At 42.7% G+C, this 20914-nt stretch overlaps 1 protein-coding gene across 1 annotated transcript in view; it reads right to left on the bottom strand.

The window, feature by feature from the left end:
* Positions 1-20914, bottom strand: part of PCSK2 (proprotein convertase subtilisin/kexin type 2) — a 104441-nt gene that overhangs the window by 12575 nt on the left and 70952 nt on the right. Inside the window, exons 6-8 of the mRNA XM_060272426.2 lie at positions 12298-12374; positions 9110-9198; positions 6063-6238 (exon numbers count right to left, since the gene is read on the bottom strand). Coding sequence (XP_060128409.1) covers positions 6063-6238; positions 9110-9198; positions 12298-12374 — 342 coding nt within the window. The remainder of the gene's footprint in view (positions 1-6062; positions 6239-9109; positions 9199-12297; positions 12375-20914) is intronic.

Raw genomic sequence — 20914 nt, 5'->3', positions numbered from 1 at the left:
TAGAAGATCAAACCTATCCATTCTTAAGGAAATCAGCCCTGAGTGCTCCCTGGAAGGACAGATCGTGAAGCTGAGGCTCCACTACTTTGGCCACCTCATGAGAAGAGAAGAATCCTTGGGAAAGACCCTGATGTTGGGAAAGATTGAGGGCACTAGGAGAAGGGGACGACAGAGGACAAGATGGTTGGACAGTGTTCTCGAAGCTACGAACATGAGTTTGACCAAACTGCGGGAGGCAGTGCAAGACAGGAGTGCCTGGCGTGCTCTGGTCCATGGGGTCACGAAGAATCGGACACGACTAAACGACTAAACAACAACAACAAGATGTTTTAGATCAGGCATAGCAAACTCTGCCCTCCACCTGTTTGGGACCACAACTCCTATCATCCCTAGCTAACAGGACCATTGGTCAGGGGTGATGGGAATTGTAGTCTCAAAACATCTGGAGGGCCGAGTGTGCCTATGCCTGTTTTAGAGCACATCACCCAGGAATGATGGGAGCTGTCCAAAATATTTGGAGCACAACTTGGCTGAACCTTGGCTTCTTCTGAGCCCCTTCTCGAATACTGAGAAGTATCACTTTCAGTTTAGCAGTGCATTAACATTCCCGGTGTGTCTCTTTTGCTCAGCCAACATTTCAGCTCTCATTATTTATTCATGAGTAATCTCCTTTGTAAATTAAATTCAAGCTCTGGTTGGCAAAGGAAGAGACCCCAATGTTGATTCACGTTGGAGTTATATTAAAGATCCATGACATTTCTGTGGAATAATTACTTTCCTATTCTGAAAATAGTCCTAAATTGGATTTATATTATGCATGTAACAGAGATTTCAACTATGCAGAGAGGGAGAAAGAAAGGGGGGGTCACATAAAACTAGAATGCGAAGGGATAAGGTTCTTAAAATAATAATAAACAAACTTCATAAAAATACACTACTTCAAAAGTGTGCAAAAAAGGACTTGTTTCCAATCAAAGGTCTGGTTAGTCCAGCATCTTACTCCCAAATGAGACCCAACCAGATGATTTTGGGAATCCTACAAACTGATGCCGTTTGCCTTCCCCCCAGCATCTACTATTTATCAGCCTACTGTATCCTTTACATAGAGTTTCCTGTTCCCTCCTGCTCTTTGAGAGCATAAACAAGCATGCAGAGGGAAGTGATCCAGTTGACATAGTGTACTCAGACTTTCAACAAGGTACCTCACTAATGACTCTTGAGTAAGCTTAACAGGAATGGAGGAAGAGGAGAGGAATTGGTTAAGCAGTAGGAAGCAGAGAGGAGGAATAAATGGAGAGTTATCCAAATGGAGAAATGAAGAAAGTGGAGCCCCCTCAAGGACTGGTATTTGGCTTTTTAATTAATTGGGTTTTTAATTGGTGAGCAGCGAGGTGGGCAAGTTTGCTGAGAATGCTAAATTGTTCGGAGTCACAAAGAAATCACAATGAGAGATTGTGAAGAGTTCCAATGGGGCCTCTAAAAAGTGAGCGAATGGGCAGTAAACTGACTTGGACCTGGGAGGCTGAGCCATGAAGCTCACTGAGTCGCCCAGCCAAACATACCTTACAAAGGATATTGTGAGGATACGGGGAGGTGAACAGACATGCATGACAGCTTGAACTCCCTGGAGGAAAGGTGGGATATGAATGTAAGAAGAAGAAGAAAATTAAAAATCATACTTTTAGATCCATTTTGGACTGGGGCTTGATGGTTGTTATCTAGTCCAAAAGCTATTCTGAAGGGGTAAAGGGTAAAGGTAAAGGGGCCCCTGACCATCAGGTCCAGGCACTCATCTCGCTCTATAGGCCGAGGGAGCCAGCGTTTGTCCGCAGACAGCTTCCAGGTCATGTGGCATGACAAAGCTGCTTCTGGCGAACCAGAGCAGCGCACGGAAAGGCCGTTTACCTTCCCGCCGGAGCGGTCCCTAGAAAACTTTAAAGCTAATATCTGAACACCCCTTCCTCGGCCAACATTTCTTTCTTTTCTTTTAAAAAAACTTTTTATTTATACAGTACTTTTCAGATTTATACATTTCACTGATTTTACAATAATTCTGACATTTCAAAACTTGACTTCCTCCCCCCTCTTTCTGAGGTTCCTTAAATTTGTTTTTAATAACTTCTGCATATCCAAATCAACTTAATTTGCTCATTTATTCATCTTCTTTAAATATATACTCTTAGGAAACTGCAGGTTATTACAATAATCCTGCCAATGTTCTTATCTGTTTACAATTTATCTGTAAATATTCAATAAGCCATTTCCATTCTTTTATAAAAGGTTTGCTATCTTGATTTCTTATTCTTCCGGTAAGTTTCACCATTTCTGCATATTCCATAAGTTTCTGTATCCATTCTTCTTTTACTGGGACTTCTGCTTCTTTCCACTTTGGGGCAAGCAGCATTCTTGCTTCTGTAGTAGCTAGCATATGTAAATAAATTTCTATACAATTTAGGTAGTTCTGTCCCTATAATTCCCCAAAGAAAAGCTTCTGGGCTTGTTGTTGTTTTTTTATAAAACTTATTTTGAACATCCTTTTCAATTCATTGTACTGTATATCATTTTCCAGTAAGCTTTAACCTTACTACAAGACCACCACATCTCAGCCAACGTTTCAAACCTCACAGGCAACTGCAGTTATTATTGAGATGTGATTAACTTGATAGCTGACTTTTCCAGATATATGATTATTTTGAGATCAAGGATTATGATCTCCATTTATGAGACTGCTACAAAACTGAGAACATTTTGCAGGTCGTGCTTTTTGTCTTTAATATTTTCCCTCTTTTGCCAAGTTAGTATGTACTGCTGAAGCCTTGAAATGGAACATCGTAGCAGGGGTGCTAATTATCTGGCTTTAGCATCAACCACTGAGAGCTTTCCAAAGAAAAGAAAGGCTTGGATGTTTCTGTGCATAAGTGAAAGGCAGGGAATACAAGGAAACAGAAGAAAAGAGCATCCATGGGAAAATATACAGTCATAGTTCCCGTTTTGAAGAAGAAAAGGCATAGAAGTAAATCCTACATAAATCCAGGGTGGAGTCCTTAAGAGGGTTGGATGGTGTCTTTGTACACCTCCTTCCGGAAACTCCTGAAGCTCAGTGGTGCCAAATGTATTACTCTGCCTTCCTTTGGACCACATCAGAGAGGCCAAGGGTGGGGGTCTTGTCGTCCGGGCAGCCCAGGACCTCCATGCACACTGCCTAGGCTAGCACCCCAGAGAGGTCACTTTGGTGCTGCGAATGCAGCAAAGAAACAATGCTGGAGGAAACCGTTACAGGTTACCGGTCTCTACAGCCACGGCAAGTGCTGTGATTCTCCAGCGGCGTGACTTTGCCCCCGGAAGTGAACTCCATTTTCTCAAGAGACAGACCGATGCCAACAACAATAGTTTTTAAAAGTCCCACATCTGTAATTCAAAAGACTCGTAGCCAGGGGTGTCATTCCCACCCTGGGGTTGAGCTGGGCACATTGCAGCCCCACCTTTCTGGCTGTTCATGAACACAATACAGTTGTACATTGGTTCTCGAACTTAACCTGTTCTGGAAGTCCGTTCGACTCCTGAAACCGTTCAAAAACCAAGGCACAGCTTTTGATTGGCTGCAGGAGCTTCCTGCATTCAATTGGAAGCCACGTCGGATGTTCGGCTTCCGGAAAACGTTCAAAAACCGGGACACTTACTTTCGGGTTTTCAGTGTTCGGGAGCCAAAACGTCCGAGTACCAAGTTGTTTGAGAACCAAGGTACAACTGTAATGGAAGATCTTCCCATGTTTGATTTGGCTGCCAGAACAGGTCACAAGAATCCTAACTGGTTTCAACTGACTAGTTTGTATTCCAGACAATGTGGAGCCCTACTCAAACAGTTGCCTGTATGCTCTACAAAATGGGAGGACAAGACTATGGAATCCTTTCTATGGAATCCTGCACACAATCTTTGTAATCCAAAAGTTGCTGAGTAAAGCTCTTTCAAAATGGACTGGAGTCCAGAAAGGTTTACATTAGCTTGCCTTTTAATACAATTTGCAACAAGCAGCTTGGGGAAGTTCACACTGTGGAAGTTCCCTATGCTTCACCCCTGACACCTCCGTTATCCTGCTTCATCCCTGACACCTCCTTTGTCCCCCTCATGCCCTTGTGGGCTGTGTCAGTACAAAATACCACATGAGATCAGCAAGGAGCATGGAATGGGCTAAGATTTACAACGCATTACGGCTGAGCTATTAAATATATTTCTGCCATGCTTGGATATTATTAGCAGGTTAAGTTCACCGGAAAAGATGTGAAAAGGTTATTAGTGAGAAATCATCACAGACAATAAAAAGAAATTTATTGGGGTGGAAAATGAGCAGTTGTACAACAGTTCTGCTAGATCTCCCTAGATTTACTGTGCAGCCTAAGTCAGTTGATATACTATCACTGTGACGATTGCAGGGAGAGAAGCTACTCTTAACAGCATCCCAGGGACCAAACTAGAATCCCATGTTTAGCAACCGTATAATGATGATGATGATGATGATGATGATGATGATGATGATGATGATGCCAGGCACAGTCCCTTCCCCACCTAATTTTCATTAGGAGCACATAAAGCAGGCAAAAATCCTCCTGTGTGGAAATTAGAATTACAAAAAAGTTCCCATTTGCACCAATGGGAGCTTTCCCCCTCATGTGTGCCCATGGGAGCTTTTCTCCCAGTGCTGTCATTCATGGTGGTGGTGTGATTGTTTTTCAGGATTGCAGCCACGAAGGGTTAAATTTCCCCTCCCTGTGTGTTGCAATCTTAATACAAATTAGGGGCCCTGTTTCTGGTATTTTGACATTTTGATGTAAAACAGATGTATTTGATAATTGTGCTATTAATGTAGCACTTGTTTTAACACTAAGCAAGCAAGTTCATAGAATCCTAGAGTTGGAAGAGACCACAAGGGCCATCCAGTCCAATCCACTGCCAAGCAGGAAACACCATCAAAGCATTCTTGACATATGCCTGTCAAGCCACTGCTTAAAGACCTCCAAAGAAGGAGACTCCACCACACTCCTTGGCAGCAAATTCCACAGTCGAACAGCTCTTACTGTCAGGAAGCTCTTCCTAATGTTTAGGTGGAATCTTCTTTCTTGTAGTTTGAATCCATTGCTCCGTGTCCGCTTCTCTGGAGCAGCAGAAAACAACCTTTCTCCCTCCTCTATATGACATCCTTTTATATATTTGAACATGGCTATCATATCACCCCTTAACCTTCTATTCTCCAGGCTAAACACACCCAGCTCCCTAAGCCATTCCTCATAAGGCATCGTTTCCAGGCCTTTGACCATTTTGTTTGCCCTCTTCTGGACACATTCCAGCTTGTCAGTATCCTTCTTGAACTGTGGTGCCCAGAACTGGACACAGTACTCCAGGTGAGGTCTGACCAGAGCAGAATACAGTGGTACTATTACTTCCCTTGATCTAGATGCTATACTCCTATTGATGCAGCCCAGAATTGCATTGGCTTTTTTAGCTGCTGCATCACACTGTTGACTCATGTCAAGTTTGTGGTCTACCAAGACGCCTAGATCCTTTTCACATGTACTGCTCTCAAGCCAGGTGTCTCCCACCCTGTATTTGTGCCTTTCATTTTTTTTTGCCCAAGTGTAGTACTTCTAAAACCATTTTGGTTATCCTCATGATGGCAATTGCAATGAAGAAGGATAGGTGAAAGGGGAAACAGAAAAACCACTAACCAAATTAGTGGAGCAAAAATTCTCAGTAATTCTTTATTTCTTTATTTAATTCTCAGTAATTCTTTATTTCTTTATTTGGAGCGGCAACGGGGATCTCTCCCTCTCCCTCTCCCTGTCTCTCAATGGCATAGACTTAAATGGAATAAAGAATTAAGTGGGGAAGGTCCTTCAGCCAATTTAGTGATATATAAGTTCAAACACAGAGAAGTTCCAGGTTTGACCTTCTCCATTAGTGAATTCGTTAAAGGACCTTCCCTACTGATGCTTTGTCCCATTTAAACCCATCTCCACAAACAATCTCTTTGGGACATGATAAAACTGTTTTAAACCAGACACATTACCTTATTCACACCATCTGCCATGGCTTGTAAGGTGAGCTCTCTTGGTCCATCCACAGTCTTACCATTATCGGTGGGGCCCCAGCTGGCACTGTAGATATCTATTATTTGAGGCATGTGGCTGATGGAGGAAGCTTCTATGATGTCTGTCATGAACGGCTGATCCAGCATTCGGATGCCTGTGGATTTAAGCAACATACATGTGGACAATGAGCTGAAGAAACAGGTCTCAAGGTCAAGGCCCCTCTTGACACATGTAAACCCTGCAACACCAAACTTGGATCTGCATTATCTTCCACAAAACATGATCTCATACACAACATTGGCAGAGGCAAGACTTAGTTGTTCTAAATGTTCTGAATGCAAAGCTTTGCAATTAAAAAAAAGGTAATCCAAAAGCTTGGCTGGGTCTTAATGGAAGTAAAGGACCCCTGGATGGTAAAGTCCAGTCAAAGCCGACGATGGGGTGCAGTGCTCATCTCACTTCAGGCTAAGGGAGCCAGAGTTTGTCCACAGACAGCTTTCTGGGTCATGTGGCCAGCATGACTAAACCGCTTCTGGTGCAATGGAACACCGTGAAGGAAACCAGAGTGTACAGAAACACCGTTTACCTTCCCGCCGGAGCGGTACCTATTTATCAACTTGCACTGGCATGCTTTTGAACTGCTAGGTTGGCAGAGCTGGGACAGAGCAACGGGAGCTCACCCCATCATGGGGATTCAAACCGCTGACCTTCTGATCAGCAAGCCCAAGAGACTCAGTGGTTTAAACCACAGCACCACCCGCGTCCTTAATGGCGCAGCATAGCCATGGCTCCACCCACAGGCCCATCACTGCAGTATTTAGGTAGTTGGTGTGGGGTGCAATCTGGGGAGGGGGAAATGCTTCTTTGCTATGGCAGATCCTAGGCTGGTGCAGGAAAGAGGACCAGATTGGGCTTATTGCTGTCAAATGTCTGAAGCAGAGTTAGGTCAAGATCCATTGGATCTTTGTGTGAGAGAGAGAGAGAGAGAGAGAGAGAGAGAGAGAGAGAGAGAGAGAGAGAGAGAGAGAGAGAGAGAGAGAAACCACATACACCCATTTGTTTTTCCCACTGGCTACTCTGGCTGCTGGTAGTGATACTGCTGGAGGTAGCTTCTGCCCGCCCTTGGGTGGGCAAATTGGGGAAATCCTCACAGGGAGGACTCCCTTACTGGTCCCCTGCTGGCAGAGGCTGGCAGATCCAGGCACCCCTCATCCACCCCCTAGCATGGCATATTGGATGTTTTGATTGCTGTGCCCAGAATGTTCTTCTGTATTTTTAGAAACTATTTTGATGCACATACTTTACTTCAGATTGATGACAGCAGTAACTGTAGATCAGCATCATGCTGAAATGTGTAAAGTTGGAAAGGAGGTGGTCTCTTTTGACATTGTTAGACTGAGCATATGATCTGAAATGCAGGGAAACCCATTCAACTTGAGGATGGAATGGGAAAGAGCCCAGCGCCCTAGCTTTCAACTGCCATGCTTTTAATTCATTGAACTGATCTATGCAGAAGCAATCAATGGACCAAGGTGACAGGATTCTGGGCTATACCATTTCAGACTCTATAAGCGGAGGTTCTCTTACCTAGAAACCTACCTGCATGTAGCAGCACATCAGAAAGAAGGTTCCACGCAAACTGTCCCTCTGATGCGCTCACTCCCTAAAGAGGTTCCAGCTCTTTTGCTGCCCTCTTCCCTTTGAAATGAGCCTTTCCAACTTCCTTCAAGAACTCACTGCAGGCTTTTACCATTACTGTACAGGCCTGACTGTAAAGAGGGTGAATCATTTGCTCTCATCCTGAAACGGACTTGGAAAAATCTTTCTTTTTCAGATTTTAGCTGGCCACTTGATGGTGCTGTAGACCTCAACAATAACCTGAATGGTGAGCCTGTATATGGCTGCGGTCATTTCCGTCTGACACATTATTGCTCCATCAAAGGGAACATTTGGAAACAGCTTCAGCACTTACTGGCAGCAGTTTTCCGGGCCCTACCTGGAGATGCCAGGGTTTGGACCTGGGGTCTTTTACATGCAAAGCAAATGCTCTACCACTGAGCTATTGTCTACATTCTAGATGAAAAATGCCTGCCAATAGTTGAATCCCAAAGCTATTTGTTTTGGATACATTTTTAAGCAGTGGGGGCCTACGTTTGAGGTAAGTGTGCCACACAACTCAACTCCACAGTGAGACACAATGCCACCACTCGGTTCCACAAACTGCTACTGCCATTTGCGCTGCTAGAGAGATGGTTTACAGCAGGGAAACATGCAACCTTCCAGAAATTGTTGGACTACAACTCCCATCATCTCTCACTACGGTCCTAGCTGGCTGGCTGGGGCAGGGAAGGCGAGGCTTATAGAGAAACTTTGCAAGGTATTTATCAAGCTGCATCTTTCAAGTAACAATGAGAGATGTCGGTCGCTTTGAGCAATGATGTGCAATAAGAGAGCAAGACATATGGTTTCACGTATCATGGGAGGGAGGAAGTGCAGGATGGAAAAACTGGCATGGAGACTGAAACAAATAGTTATGTTGTGTACACACAGAGAGACACAGAGGGATGCACCCCTGCTCCATTCACCAATCCTCTGCCATTCCCCCCGGCATGAACACCCTAGTTTCCGCTTCCCAAACCACCCAATTATGAAGCTCGTTTTTCACCTTTCCAATCACATTTCTGAACTCTCTTCTATTGTTTAGTCCTCCTTTGCAGCCCTGTTTTCACTTTCACATCCATGCCCCCCTTCTGCTTCTTTTTGTACACACGAGCCACCCCCATGGTAGCCTCTTGCACCTTCCTCCTCTTGCATATTGCGAGGGCTAAGCACTTTTCTCACTTTCCACCCAATTCTGAAGACACCATCACCTCCCATCCCATAGTTCCTTTCACGCCCTTGGTTTGATCTCCACACCTCAGAAGAGTCACATATCTGCTCCTCCCCCTTGCCCCGTTTTTAGATAAAATTGCAGTTTTGCCTCCGAGATAAACCTCAATTGTGTGTTCCCTGATTTATCCCATACCTGCCACTTTTGAATTATATGCCACTCCAACACCACAGATATTGTTGTTTGCAGCAGCAGATACTTCCCCAGCACACCTGGTTCCATGACTGTGGAGAAAGACAGAGATTCAAGTCAAGGTTTCGTATTAGCATCAGAATCCACAAAAGCTTGCAAAGGCACTGTGTACTGTAAAGCTTTTTTTAAATCAAACAACAATAAAGAAAATGACTTTTTGTTGTGTTTCCTTGAGCCAGATCCCAGAGATCATGATGCACATTTGGACTGAGCACAGTGAGGGCACTTGCAAACTGACCCCACTGCATCTCACCCATTATATAATGAAAACTGTGCTATGGTAATGAAAGATGTACACTTGTCTGTTTCTGGCTGCTTGCTTTGTTTTGCTCTGCTTTAATTTCCAGAAAATGTATGTGCTTTTTCACCTTCCAACGAAGCAACGGGGCAAGGGCCAAACCAGTTTTTTTTCCTATTTTGTTTTGCAGGAGGAATTTCCCTTGACAACTCTGGGCTTTATGGTAACTCTATTAAAGAACTGTTGGAGAGGCTTCTATGTTGCTAGGCATCTGCGGTCTAGCATCTGTGGACTGCCTGTTAAGCATAACACAGGTTATACTATTGCCTATCATCTTCTATAGATCCTAGGGCAGGAAGGCTGCTGGCATCTCAGATGATCTTTGTCTCCCCCAGATGAGCCATCTATTCAGAACGTACAAACTTTACGGCAAGGTTAGGCTATGTCCAGTCTGGATCAAACATTAATTCTGATAGGTTTATGGGGCAGTTGTATGACAATGAGAGTTCATGCTGATTTTCTTGTGGGGTGTTTTATGTCTTCTTGTTAATCATTCCTTCGTCTCACATTTTTCAGTCCATTTCCCCATTACTTCCCTAAGTAAATGATGATGATGATGATGATGATAATTATATCCCGCCCATCTGGCTGGGTTTCCGCAGCCACTCTGAGTGGCTTACAGCACATAAAAAATGGTAAAACATTAGACATTAAAAATTTCCCCATACAGGGTTGCCTTCAGATGCCTTCTAAAAGTCTGATACAGTCATACCTCGGTTTAAGTACGCTTCGGTTTGAGTACTTTCAGTTTAAGTACTCCGCGGACCCGTCTGGAATGGATTAATCCACTTTCCATTACTTTCAATGGGAAAGTTCGTTTCAGGTTAAGTACACTTCAGGTTAAGTATGGACTTCCAGAACCAATTACACTCATACTTTGGGTTAAGTATGCTTCAGGTTGAGTATTCCATGGACCCATCTGGAATGGATTAATCCACTTTCCATTACTTTCAGTGGGAAAGTTTGCTTCAGGTTAAGTACGCTTCAGGTTAAGTACAGACTTCTGGGACCAATTGTATACTTAAACCGAGGTACCACTGTAGTTGTTTATTTCCTTGACATGGGCTGGGCTTCAGGAGACTGGAGGTTGTGTGTAACTTTTTCCGAAGAATAAAGTTATCTATTTATCTACTTGCACTTTGACATGCTTTCGAACTGCTAGGTTGGCAGGAGCTGGGATCGAGCAACAGGAACTCACCCCGTCGTGAGGATTCGAACCGCCGACCTTCCAATCGGCAAGCCCTAGGCTCAGTGGTTTACACCACAGCGCCACCCGCATCCAATAAGTCTTACCTATTTATTTTTTCACATTTTTGTCTTTATGGATAATTCTTCTGTATGTTTTTATTTGTTTTGTTTAAACAGATCATAATATAATATAATATAATATAATATAATATAATATAATATAATATAATATAATATAATATCATGTGCTGGATCAATGATTTCAGCAGTAACGACCCCTATCCGTACCCCCTGGAAGACTCCCTGGAAAAGACCCTGATGTTGGGAAAGATTGAGGGCACTAGGAGAAGGGGACGACAGAGGACGAGATGGTTGTACAGTGTTCTCGAAGCTACGAACATGAGTTTGACCAAACTGCGGGAGGCAGTGGAAGACAGGAGTGCCTGGCGTGCTATGGTCTATGGGGTCACGAAGAGTCAGACACAACTAAATGACTAAACAACAACAAGCTAAATGTCAGGTGTCATCTCATCTGCAAATATATGAAAACTTCCATTTTATCCTATGCTTCTGGCAGAAATGGCACAAGTAATAACGAGAATGTGCTGACGTGTCAGTCATTCTCAAGAGCAACTGCAGGAAGCTGTGAATGTACATATCAAAGTATATGTTTCCTTTCATCCTTCCAAAGGGCATAGAAATGCAACATGTCACCGCGGCCTGGGAAATGAACTGTGTTGGGAAATCTGTCACAAACATCTCCCTAAGATCACGAAATTCAGGGAAGTGGCAATTCTGAAGGATAGCTGCATTTCAGTTTATGAATTAAGTCCGTTTGCAGCAAAATGTGAGCAGAACCACAATTTCCCCTATCCTTACTTTGGACACAATCCAGCCAAAGTTAAGCATTTAAAATAATTCCACTGAGAGAGTTGAGCATTTGCACAAACCTTTTGGCCAGAAATTAATGTGCCTTTGTGCCTGAACAACCAGGCTTCTCTCAGCCAAAGTTAAGTGTTGTTCAGGCACATGGGCACATTAATTTCTGGCCAAAAGGTTTGTGCAAATGCTCCACTCTCTCAGCAAAGGTCATTGTACAGAAGAACTTTCATCATGCCAATAATGTCACATTAGACATGCGCTCTCCACATGGATGCCCAATTGTGCAAACATTTCATGCACTTGATCTTCCGCCTCTTCCTTTTTCGTTTTGGAAGGGAAGAATCCTGAGAACTGAGAGTTTGCTTGGAGCACCTCCGTCACCATTTTGAATCTGCATTCATTTAAGTGCAGTTGCCACAGCAACTGCAATCTTGAAAGAAAGAAAATGCTCCAAAAGTGCATAATTTTAAAATGCATTTTCCATAAAATACGCACACCATCCAAAATACATACTTTTAGATACATTTTTTTTTTGGGGGGGGGGGAATAAAAAACCAAGAAAGATAAGGCAAAATTTGATGACTTGCACAAACCAAAGAATAATTACGTTCTGATCAGCTTATTAGAACAGGGAGTGAAAATCAGGTTGTTTCATCTGAAGATGTGGACCAAGCAAAAAGGAAAAAGATTGAATTGGATCAGAGATGCTACGAGCAAAGTTTGTAAATTCCCAACAAGGAAAAGGATTAGATGTGCTTCTCACCTGTTAAACCAATCATCTGTGTAGCGGGGGTACGGATAGGGGTCGTTACTGCTGAAATCATAGCTGGCTTGAGCATTCTGAAAAACACAAAAAGTAGCACAAATAAGCATTAATAGATATATAGAGAAATTAATGCACATCAGCCATGCTTATTCATTTATTATCTATTCATCTGAATTTATATCCCACACTTCCTTCACACACACAAAAAGGCCAGAGTGCCAAACACACCTGTCAGGGGAAAAGACAATTAATGTGGTTTTTTAAAAAATAACATAAGTAAATAAAAATGTTAAAAACATATTTGAAACAGAAATTTCTGGAAAAATGGGATATCAGCTTTGTGCAAGGTATGATGGATAACAGCAGCAACTGGGGGAAAGAAAGACATAACATCTTACAAGGACAGGAAGAAACACCACAGACAGAATAATTGCCACACACAGGAAGAACAAGGATATAGTTTGAGTTCCTCAATTGCAGCTTTAATGTGTCAACATGAATAGAAGTTATTAATATTGCAGTTGTTGTATAAAGGATTATTATTATGACTGGGTGTACCTTTGAAGGTGACCCACAAACTACAACTAATCCAGACTGCGGCAGCTAGACTAGGAGTGGCTGCCGAGACCATATAACACCAGTCCTGAAAGACCTACATTGGCTCCTGATATGTTTTCGAGCACAATTCAAAGTGTTGGTGCTGACCTTTCAAAGCCCTAAACAGCCTCAGCCCAGTATACCTGAAGGAGCATCTCCACCCCATCGTTCAGCCCAGACACCGAGGTCCAGCTCTGAGGGCCTTCTGGTGGTTCCCTCAATGCGAGAAGTGAGGTTACAGGGAACCAAGCAGAGAGCCTTCTCGGTGGCGGCGCCCACCCTGTGGAACACCCTCCCATCAGATGTCAAGGAAATAAACAACTATCTGACTTTCATAAGACATCTGAAGGCAGCCCTGTTTAGGGAAGTTTTTAATGTTTGATGTTTTCTTGTGTTTTTAATATTCTGCTGGGAGCCGCCCAGCGTGGCTGGAGAAACCTAGCCAGATGGGCAGGGTATAAATAAATTAGTACTACTAGTAGTAGTAGTAGTAGCAGTAGTAGTAGAAGAAGGTCCAGGGATCCATCTCCGTCATTTCTGTCTGAGATCCTGGACAGTTGTTGCTAGTCAGCGCAGACCATACTAATCTCAACGGACAAGCAATCTGATCTGCTTCAAGGAAGCTTCCAATTAAACCGAAAAGATCAGACAGAAAGTATATCCTTCTGCTGTTTAAATATGTCTGAAGCGCAGACCAGAGTAGCTGTCTTTTAGACCTGCTGCCTTCTTTTGCCTGGGGCAGGGAGGATGCCGATCTTTGCCTCCTCCTTTTGCAGTGCTCTTGAGAAGCAACCTTGCCAAAAGAAGACCAGAGCTTCCCCTACCCTTTTATGAAAATATTGTACCATGGTGTGACCAGTAAGCCCAGCTGCTACTCCACTGTGGCAGTAACAGACAACAGACAAAACAAATGACCAAATGTGGATAATTAAATTTATACATTTGCTTTCTCCAGAGGGAGAAGTGTTTCTGAATAAAGAATTAAAAGAAACCCATGTATTATTCATAGGAAGGATTTGAGCAGATTTGAGAGGAAATTAAATCCAACCTCTAATTCACCGAAATCTCTTTCTCTTAACAAATAACAGATTTTCACCAAACGCCAGACTCCTTGCCTAACACATCACCTTCAGGTGTACCTCTTTCAAGATGTGTTGCACCCATTATTTCTATTGATTATCAGAGGTCCCTTTGCATCACCCTCCACATCTGATGAGACCTATTGCAGTGGTGGGAAATCTGTGGCTACCCCAGATGTTGTTGGACCTCAACTCCCATCACTCTCAGCCAGCATGTCCAATGGTAAGCCCCAGTGTTTTGGCATTTCCCACCACATCAGTCACTGCTAGCGAGGACCACCTGTCCTCTGTGTTAAGCCTTTGAGATTTGCTTACAACTCCACGCTCAACTTGGGAGTGTCTTAGTGGGACTTTCTTCTGAGTATAAACAGACATTCCCTGTGTTTGATGCATTGTTGCATCAAACTTGAACTGGATGTATGTCCTAAAATATCAGACCACTGGACTGTATAGCCCCCAAAGGCCTGTTCCTGGACTTTGAAGATGCTCAAACTCAGGACGAAAGGGAGAAACGTCGCTTGGGAAGACAGGCAAACTAATGCCAGTGTACTGGAAGAAGCAAAGATCACCAGTGTCAAAGCAATGATTCTTCAACATCAACTTTGTTGGACTGGTCATGCTGTGTGGGTGCCTGATGATCGTCTTCCAAAGCAACTACTCTATTCCAAAGTTTTTTAAAAAATGGAAAGCATAATGCTGGTGGTCAACAAAAGAGGTTTAAAGGCTCTCTCAAGGCAAATCTTTAAAAATGTAGTAGAAACACCAACAATTGGGAAACACTGCCCTGCAAGCGCTCAATTTGGAGAACAGCCGTTACCAAAGGTGTTGTGGATTTTGAAGATGCTTGAACTCAGGACAAAAGGGAGAAACATGCCAAGAGGAAGAAACGCTTGGCAAACACTCATCGTTATCAACTTCTGCCAGGAAACCTATGTTCCCCACTGTGGAAGGATGTGTGGATCCAGAACTGGCCTCCACAGTCACTTATGGACTCACTGTTAAAACTGTGTTCATGGCTATGAGTGATCGCCAAAGAAGAATATTCCATGGGTCCTGCAACATGGTACCAACAGTCCACCAAGGCCTTCCTTGGGGCCCGCAAGAGAATGTGAACCCAATGACACAACAACAACAACATGGATATATGCAGGCCACAGACACAAACAAACACATTCTCCATGCCCAGAGCAGTTCCTGCTCCCTCTCTGATCTCTTCACAAAATTTAGACATAACCTCTACACCTCTGATGGGATGCTGTCCCTTCACTGCTTAATTCTAGGTGGAGAAAAGGAGACAATGAGCTGCAATGGATGTGCTTATGAGGAGTAGAAAGGTGGGAACAGGAAATGTGTGAAAGTGGGCAGTGCAGACAGAAGAGGCCTTTCGGGGGCACTAAGGAGGGAGGGTAGTGCTACCATAACACAAAAACATGGGTCCAAGGCTTGGATCCTCATTATGTTCGACAAGGCATGACTCCCAAGCCACCATTAAATGAAAGCCGGGATTAGCTTCCATGGATTGTGAAGTAGAAGCTGCCTATTCCTCGCTTGCCATGGTCACCATGGCCCTTGGATTCATTCCAAAGAATTCATATTTTGTGCCACTGGCAATAATGGATCTGTAATTTTTACAGGCCACTCCACGGAGGCAGATGTGATCTGCAATTTGATGGCGGCTTAAGAGAATGCCATGTAAAAATCATGCAAATGGTACAAGAAGATACATATTCTGTTTTATTTTTTGTTTTAACTTATTTACTTAATTTGCATTGCATACCTCAAACAAAACAGTTAACAATAACAATCCCAAAACAACTGAGGTGCTGAATGGGTTGCATAAATTATTTTAGGGGGTGTAAATATAAGTATGGTTACAAATCATGATTTTCAAATTTCCTTTTGCGGTTCAGATAGTCTTGTTTCCATGTATATGATATGAAGTACCACTGTGTGGCATCATAGTGACTATTCTCCTCTGATTTTTGCGCTCTTCCTTTTCCATGCCCTGTGGCAGCCGTTTTGTGACTGGCTCCCACACCACTTTTTCCAGAATTCCACATGTGCCCACCACCATTCCGATTGGCATTTTGCGTTAAACACCAACAGTATAATAATATTGGAGCAGCAGAATCCTGGAGGTGGAAAGGCATCAACAGCAACTGCTTGAGAACTTAATGGCATACTCATTCCATCACCAACATTTTCAGAATCCTCCTGAAGTTAACAAGATTTGCAACAGATGATTACCCTCGCTGCTTGTTTTTTCACAAAACTCAAAACAACCTAAAAGAGGAAAGCCGACTGCTAAGCTCTGATTTCTAATGTGACCCTGACTAATCTGGAAACATGACTTTTCAGAATAGAAAGGAGGACCGAGGGTAAAAATTGAGGGGTTTATTGTTAAGTACTCGCTGTGAGATCTGCACTTATTTCATTCTAATTGCAGAATGTTCTCTGTGCCAATTTCTTTGCAAGCTGGTTCAGTTATGCAGGTCCCTTTCATGCCCCTCTAACCACCCTTGGATTGTCCAAACACAGGGCTGCCAATATCGTATGCATTTACTTAGGCTGTTACAGTGCATACCTGCTGTTTCCTGAAAGCTCAGAGCAGATCACTCCAGCTTTTCAACTGCCCTTACAAAAAAACCCAAAACCCTGTGTCCTTATCCGTCCCTGGAATCCCCCCACCAAAGCCATCTCCCCACAAAAGGTATGACCTGAAGGTACATGAGGCCACTGCTTTGCTAGGTGAGTTCCTTGGATGAGTGACTGCCTGAAACTCATATGCACACTGCCTAAGATAGATTCAGTGATGGAAGAAAGGCAGGATCTAAATCAGTCGTGGGAAACATTTGGCCCTACAGATGTTGGTGAACTCTGACTCCCATCATCCCTGGCCACTGGCCACCCTTGGTAGGGCAAATAGGTTTTGTATTTCAGCAACACCCAGACCAAATGTTCCCCACATCTGATACAGATGTAAGAACAAAATAAGAATTTCAAAGAAGAGCAGCAGCATGGTCCAGAACTGACATTCATTTAGCATTGTTTCCTTGGTGCCGAGGGCACATTATCATTTCTATTTCTTCGGCAAGAATGTGGCCGACGTTTTACCAGCAATTTACTGAATGTGTAAATTGACGGAATCCCTGCTATCATTAGCTGACTCAATAAGAGCTCAAGAATTACGTTAATCAGATACAGTGGTTTCTGCAACTGATTCGAGCATCATTCAGCTCCTCTTCTGGGGAAACGTTAAGAAAACTCAGCCGTCATTCAGATAAGAAATGTGCAGAAACACCAGCAAAAACCCTATCAAAGTGGCACATGTCAACTGAGGCCAGACTGCATGGTACCCACTGATGACTGGCCCTGTTATTTTAGCATATGCTGCGTCTATTTTGTATTGATGTTTTAATTGGTTTTCAAAATGCGCACAGATGTGTGTGTGTGTGTGTGTGTGTTTGTTTTTTTGTTTGTTGCCTGCCAACAGGGCCAAAGATTGCCAAAGGCTGGTTATTTGCTTCACACCTATATGCTGCAGCGTATTTAGATTTCCTCAAATATAAATTTGGCCATCACAACACCTCCGTCAAGTGCTGGAAAGGAATGAGCATTTTCATGTCTGCAGCTGGCAAATTAAGACCTGCTTGAGGAGGAGTTTAAGTGATGAAGTCCTAAGTAACATTTCTATACCGTACTGGTAACTGAAAAGGAACTATTAAAAGCCCTTGACCTTGAAACCATTGTCAATCAATTTGCAAAAGTGCATAAGCAGTGGTGCATTCAGATTCTTTAGATCTACAAATTTCTCCATTCCCTCTCAGCAAGTGACAATCAGATCCACCAGTGATGGCTATTCAGATGCAAAACATGCACAGGTCCCAGGTATCTCAGGTTGCTATTACTTTCCTTGTGCTGAGAGTCTACATTCCTGGTCCTCCTTGCGCTGCTTTCTGAATCACTTATTTTGTTTGTCTGATTTGTATGTCAAGGAAATGTTTGTAACTCTACAGTGGTACCTTGGTTCTCAAACGCCTTGGTCCCCAAACACTGAAAACCTAGAAGAAAGTGTTTTCTAATGATTTTCAGAAGCCAAATGTCTGATGTGGTTGTTGGCTATTGTTTCTGGGGTGCCTGCACGAATCAGAAGCTGCACATTGGTTTTCGAACATTTCGGAAGTCAAACAGACTTGTGGAAGAGAGCATGTTTGGTGCTATTGTTTCGCGTTTTTGTTTTTGAAGCTTTTTCGGTTAATTTGTTTTTGTGACTGTGTGGAACCCAGTTCAGCTACTGATTGATTGATTGTGTGGCTGCAGAAATGGATAAAAGCCCCCAATCCAAACAATGATTATCATCAGTGCAGGTAAGAATTTTTATCATCTACAATATTGTCTTATTTGTTTTATAGTACAGTACATTGTTTATTGCTTTCACTTTATGGATCAATGGTCTTGTTAGAGAGTAAAATTCATGTTCCCCTCCCCTGATTTTAAATAGCATGTGCTATTTTGCCTGCATTTGTGTCAGATGCTTTTCAGATGAAGCTGTGGGAGTTTCCCCATCATTGGTGTACGACCCATGAGTAAGTCAGGCATTCCTCTCCAGAGGGGATAAAATATTGCCTATAGCCTATTTTACAAGCTATTGGGTTTTTTAAAAATAAAATGTTAATTTTTGTAAACATGAAGCATTGCTAGAAAGCTGTTCTTGTCCATGTCCCCCTTACAAATGTACAAGTCAAATTGTCGTCAGTTGATGGTAAATTGTATTATAAGAGCTTACTGGTGCTCTTCCAAGATAAAACCCACTATCCAGTGGGAAGTGCAATCTCTCTGTTCAATGGTATGTGCCATGGATGGGGAGCCTGTGTCTGTGAGCCTCCAGAAGTTGCTGGACTTAAACTCCCATTATTCCAGACTATTGGTCATGCTGGCTGAGGCTGTCAGGAGCTGAAGTCCTACAACATCTAGAGGATCATAGGTTCTCCACTACTGGTATAAGTACTCATGAACATAAAATGAGAAAGTTTATTGTGTGCCATGTAAATGCCAGCTTGCATTTCTTAGTGCAGAAAGTATTTATCTGAGGTATAGAGATCTTTCCTATTCTACTTAATTCAAGGGGGTTCTGGAAGCTTCTCTGTGTGAAAGAAACAAGCAGAAGGTTCATGATGTTTGGGTTACTCCTTTAGAGTAACTAAGTACAGGACAGCTGGCTTAAACTGGTTCCCTTATCTCTTCTGTCAAGGTCATGCTGACTAATAAAAATAGGCCAGAAGTAATCTGGGTTTCACTTGCACTTTCTATCTCTTTTCCTTCTGGTGTGGTGTTCTGTACATATGGTAGTATGCCATAGTGTTGAGGTTTAGACTTATTATAATTTATTGTAAGTTTAAGTTAAGTCTGCTGCAGGTGGATTTCTTATGGACAGGGCCAATCCTGAATGTATTGGATTTGTGACCATTATGCTCGTTTGCCTTCAGTAGCAGTAAAGCTCTACTGGATGAAATATTAATTGCCTCTGGTCTATTTTTTGGGGGGAAACCTGCAACGTGTTTAAGTTTTTACTCTGCTAACTATACGTTGGAATCTGCTCTGGATCAATATTGAGTAGAATTTTAATGACAGTAAAACGGCAGCCTGACTATGAAATATCTCCTTGGAATATGCTAAAACATGCAAAACAAAACAAAACCCCCACTCAGAGTAGAGTATACTCTGGCTAAACTCTGGGCTTAGTTACTCAGTTACTACTTTAATTTACTGGTTGAAGGCTCCTGGTCCAGTCACTATGCGAAGTAGAACTATAGGGATAAAGACTAATCAGCATGATTCCATTCATTGTCCTCTCCCAAATACTTCCCCCTCTCTCTTACATGTTTTTCCCTCCTTCCACAATTTGTAAACACGAAATCCACAGCTGTTCTGCTCATATTCATCTTTTCAATAGACATCTCTCTCACATTGTGGTATAGCTTTATTATTCCTTCCAGAAGGTCTTTTATCCTGGAGAAGTTTTGCCTGGCAAAATTACCGGCTTTGTGTGTGCAGTCTGAGCTGTGTAGCAAACTGTGGAATACATTATACTTCGTATATTAATTATCAGCTCAGAATGAAAGATCCTCTTGATGGAGAAAAATAATAATAATTCCTTGAAAGTCAAAGCTTCGTGGAGTTTCAGGCTCAGAGAAGAACATTACTTCTTATGTCAAACAAAGCCATCCCTCTGCTCCATCTTGGAGGATAGGTTGGATATAAATCTATCAAATCAATAAATAGATCTCTTCTCTTACTTTGTAGAAAGGAGAACTTTAGATCTTTGAGCAAATTAAGGTGGTGTGTGCTTTTCAGCATGCCCAGCAGCCTTGCAAGTGAAGTTTTAAAAAACGTAATAAGGAGGAGAAGGAGCAGAGGTTCTGGGGTTCAGTACAAACATCTTGGGTGCTTGCCCTCTAACCAAGACCTTGGGAATCCCTATTAGAAAGCAAGAGTTATAACTCAAAACAACGAGGCTTTCTTTATGAACATGAAAAATGTAATACTACAAGGAGAGTAACTATTATTATGATGATGCCAACGTAAGCAAGCCAGACCTTAAAAACCACCCACACCCTGGCAGCAGTATTCCTTTCCAGCAGAAAATGGACACTGGCATTTAAGCCTAATAGCCAAGTGACAAGTTAATGGCTTGATTTAAATATTAATGATCCAGATGCCACTGCAAAAGACCAATTTCTTTACCAACCTCTGAGCCATTGTGCTGGTCATTTTGTTACGTTCTTCAAAAACATAAGAGGACAGAATGGAAGCCATCTGTCCACCAGGTTACAACTCTATAAGTCATGACAAGGTTTCAATGAAGTTATTCTACAGGTTTGGATTCCGGTTTTATATATTTCCACCCCCACCCATACATACTTGGGGGAAAGAATGTA

Source organism: Zootoca vivipara, chromosome 3, assembly GCF_965207765.1.
Source record: "Zootoca vivipara chromosome 3, rZooViv2.hap1.1, whole genome shotgun sequence".
Lineage (NCBI taxonomy): Eukaryota > Metazoa > Chordata > Lepidosauria > Squamata > Lacertidae > Zootoca > Zootoca vivipara.
This window is presented reverse-complemented; position numbering and strand designations above follow the sequence as displayed.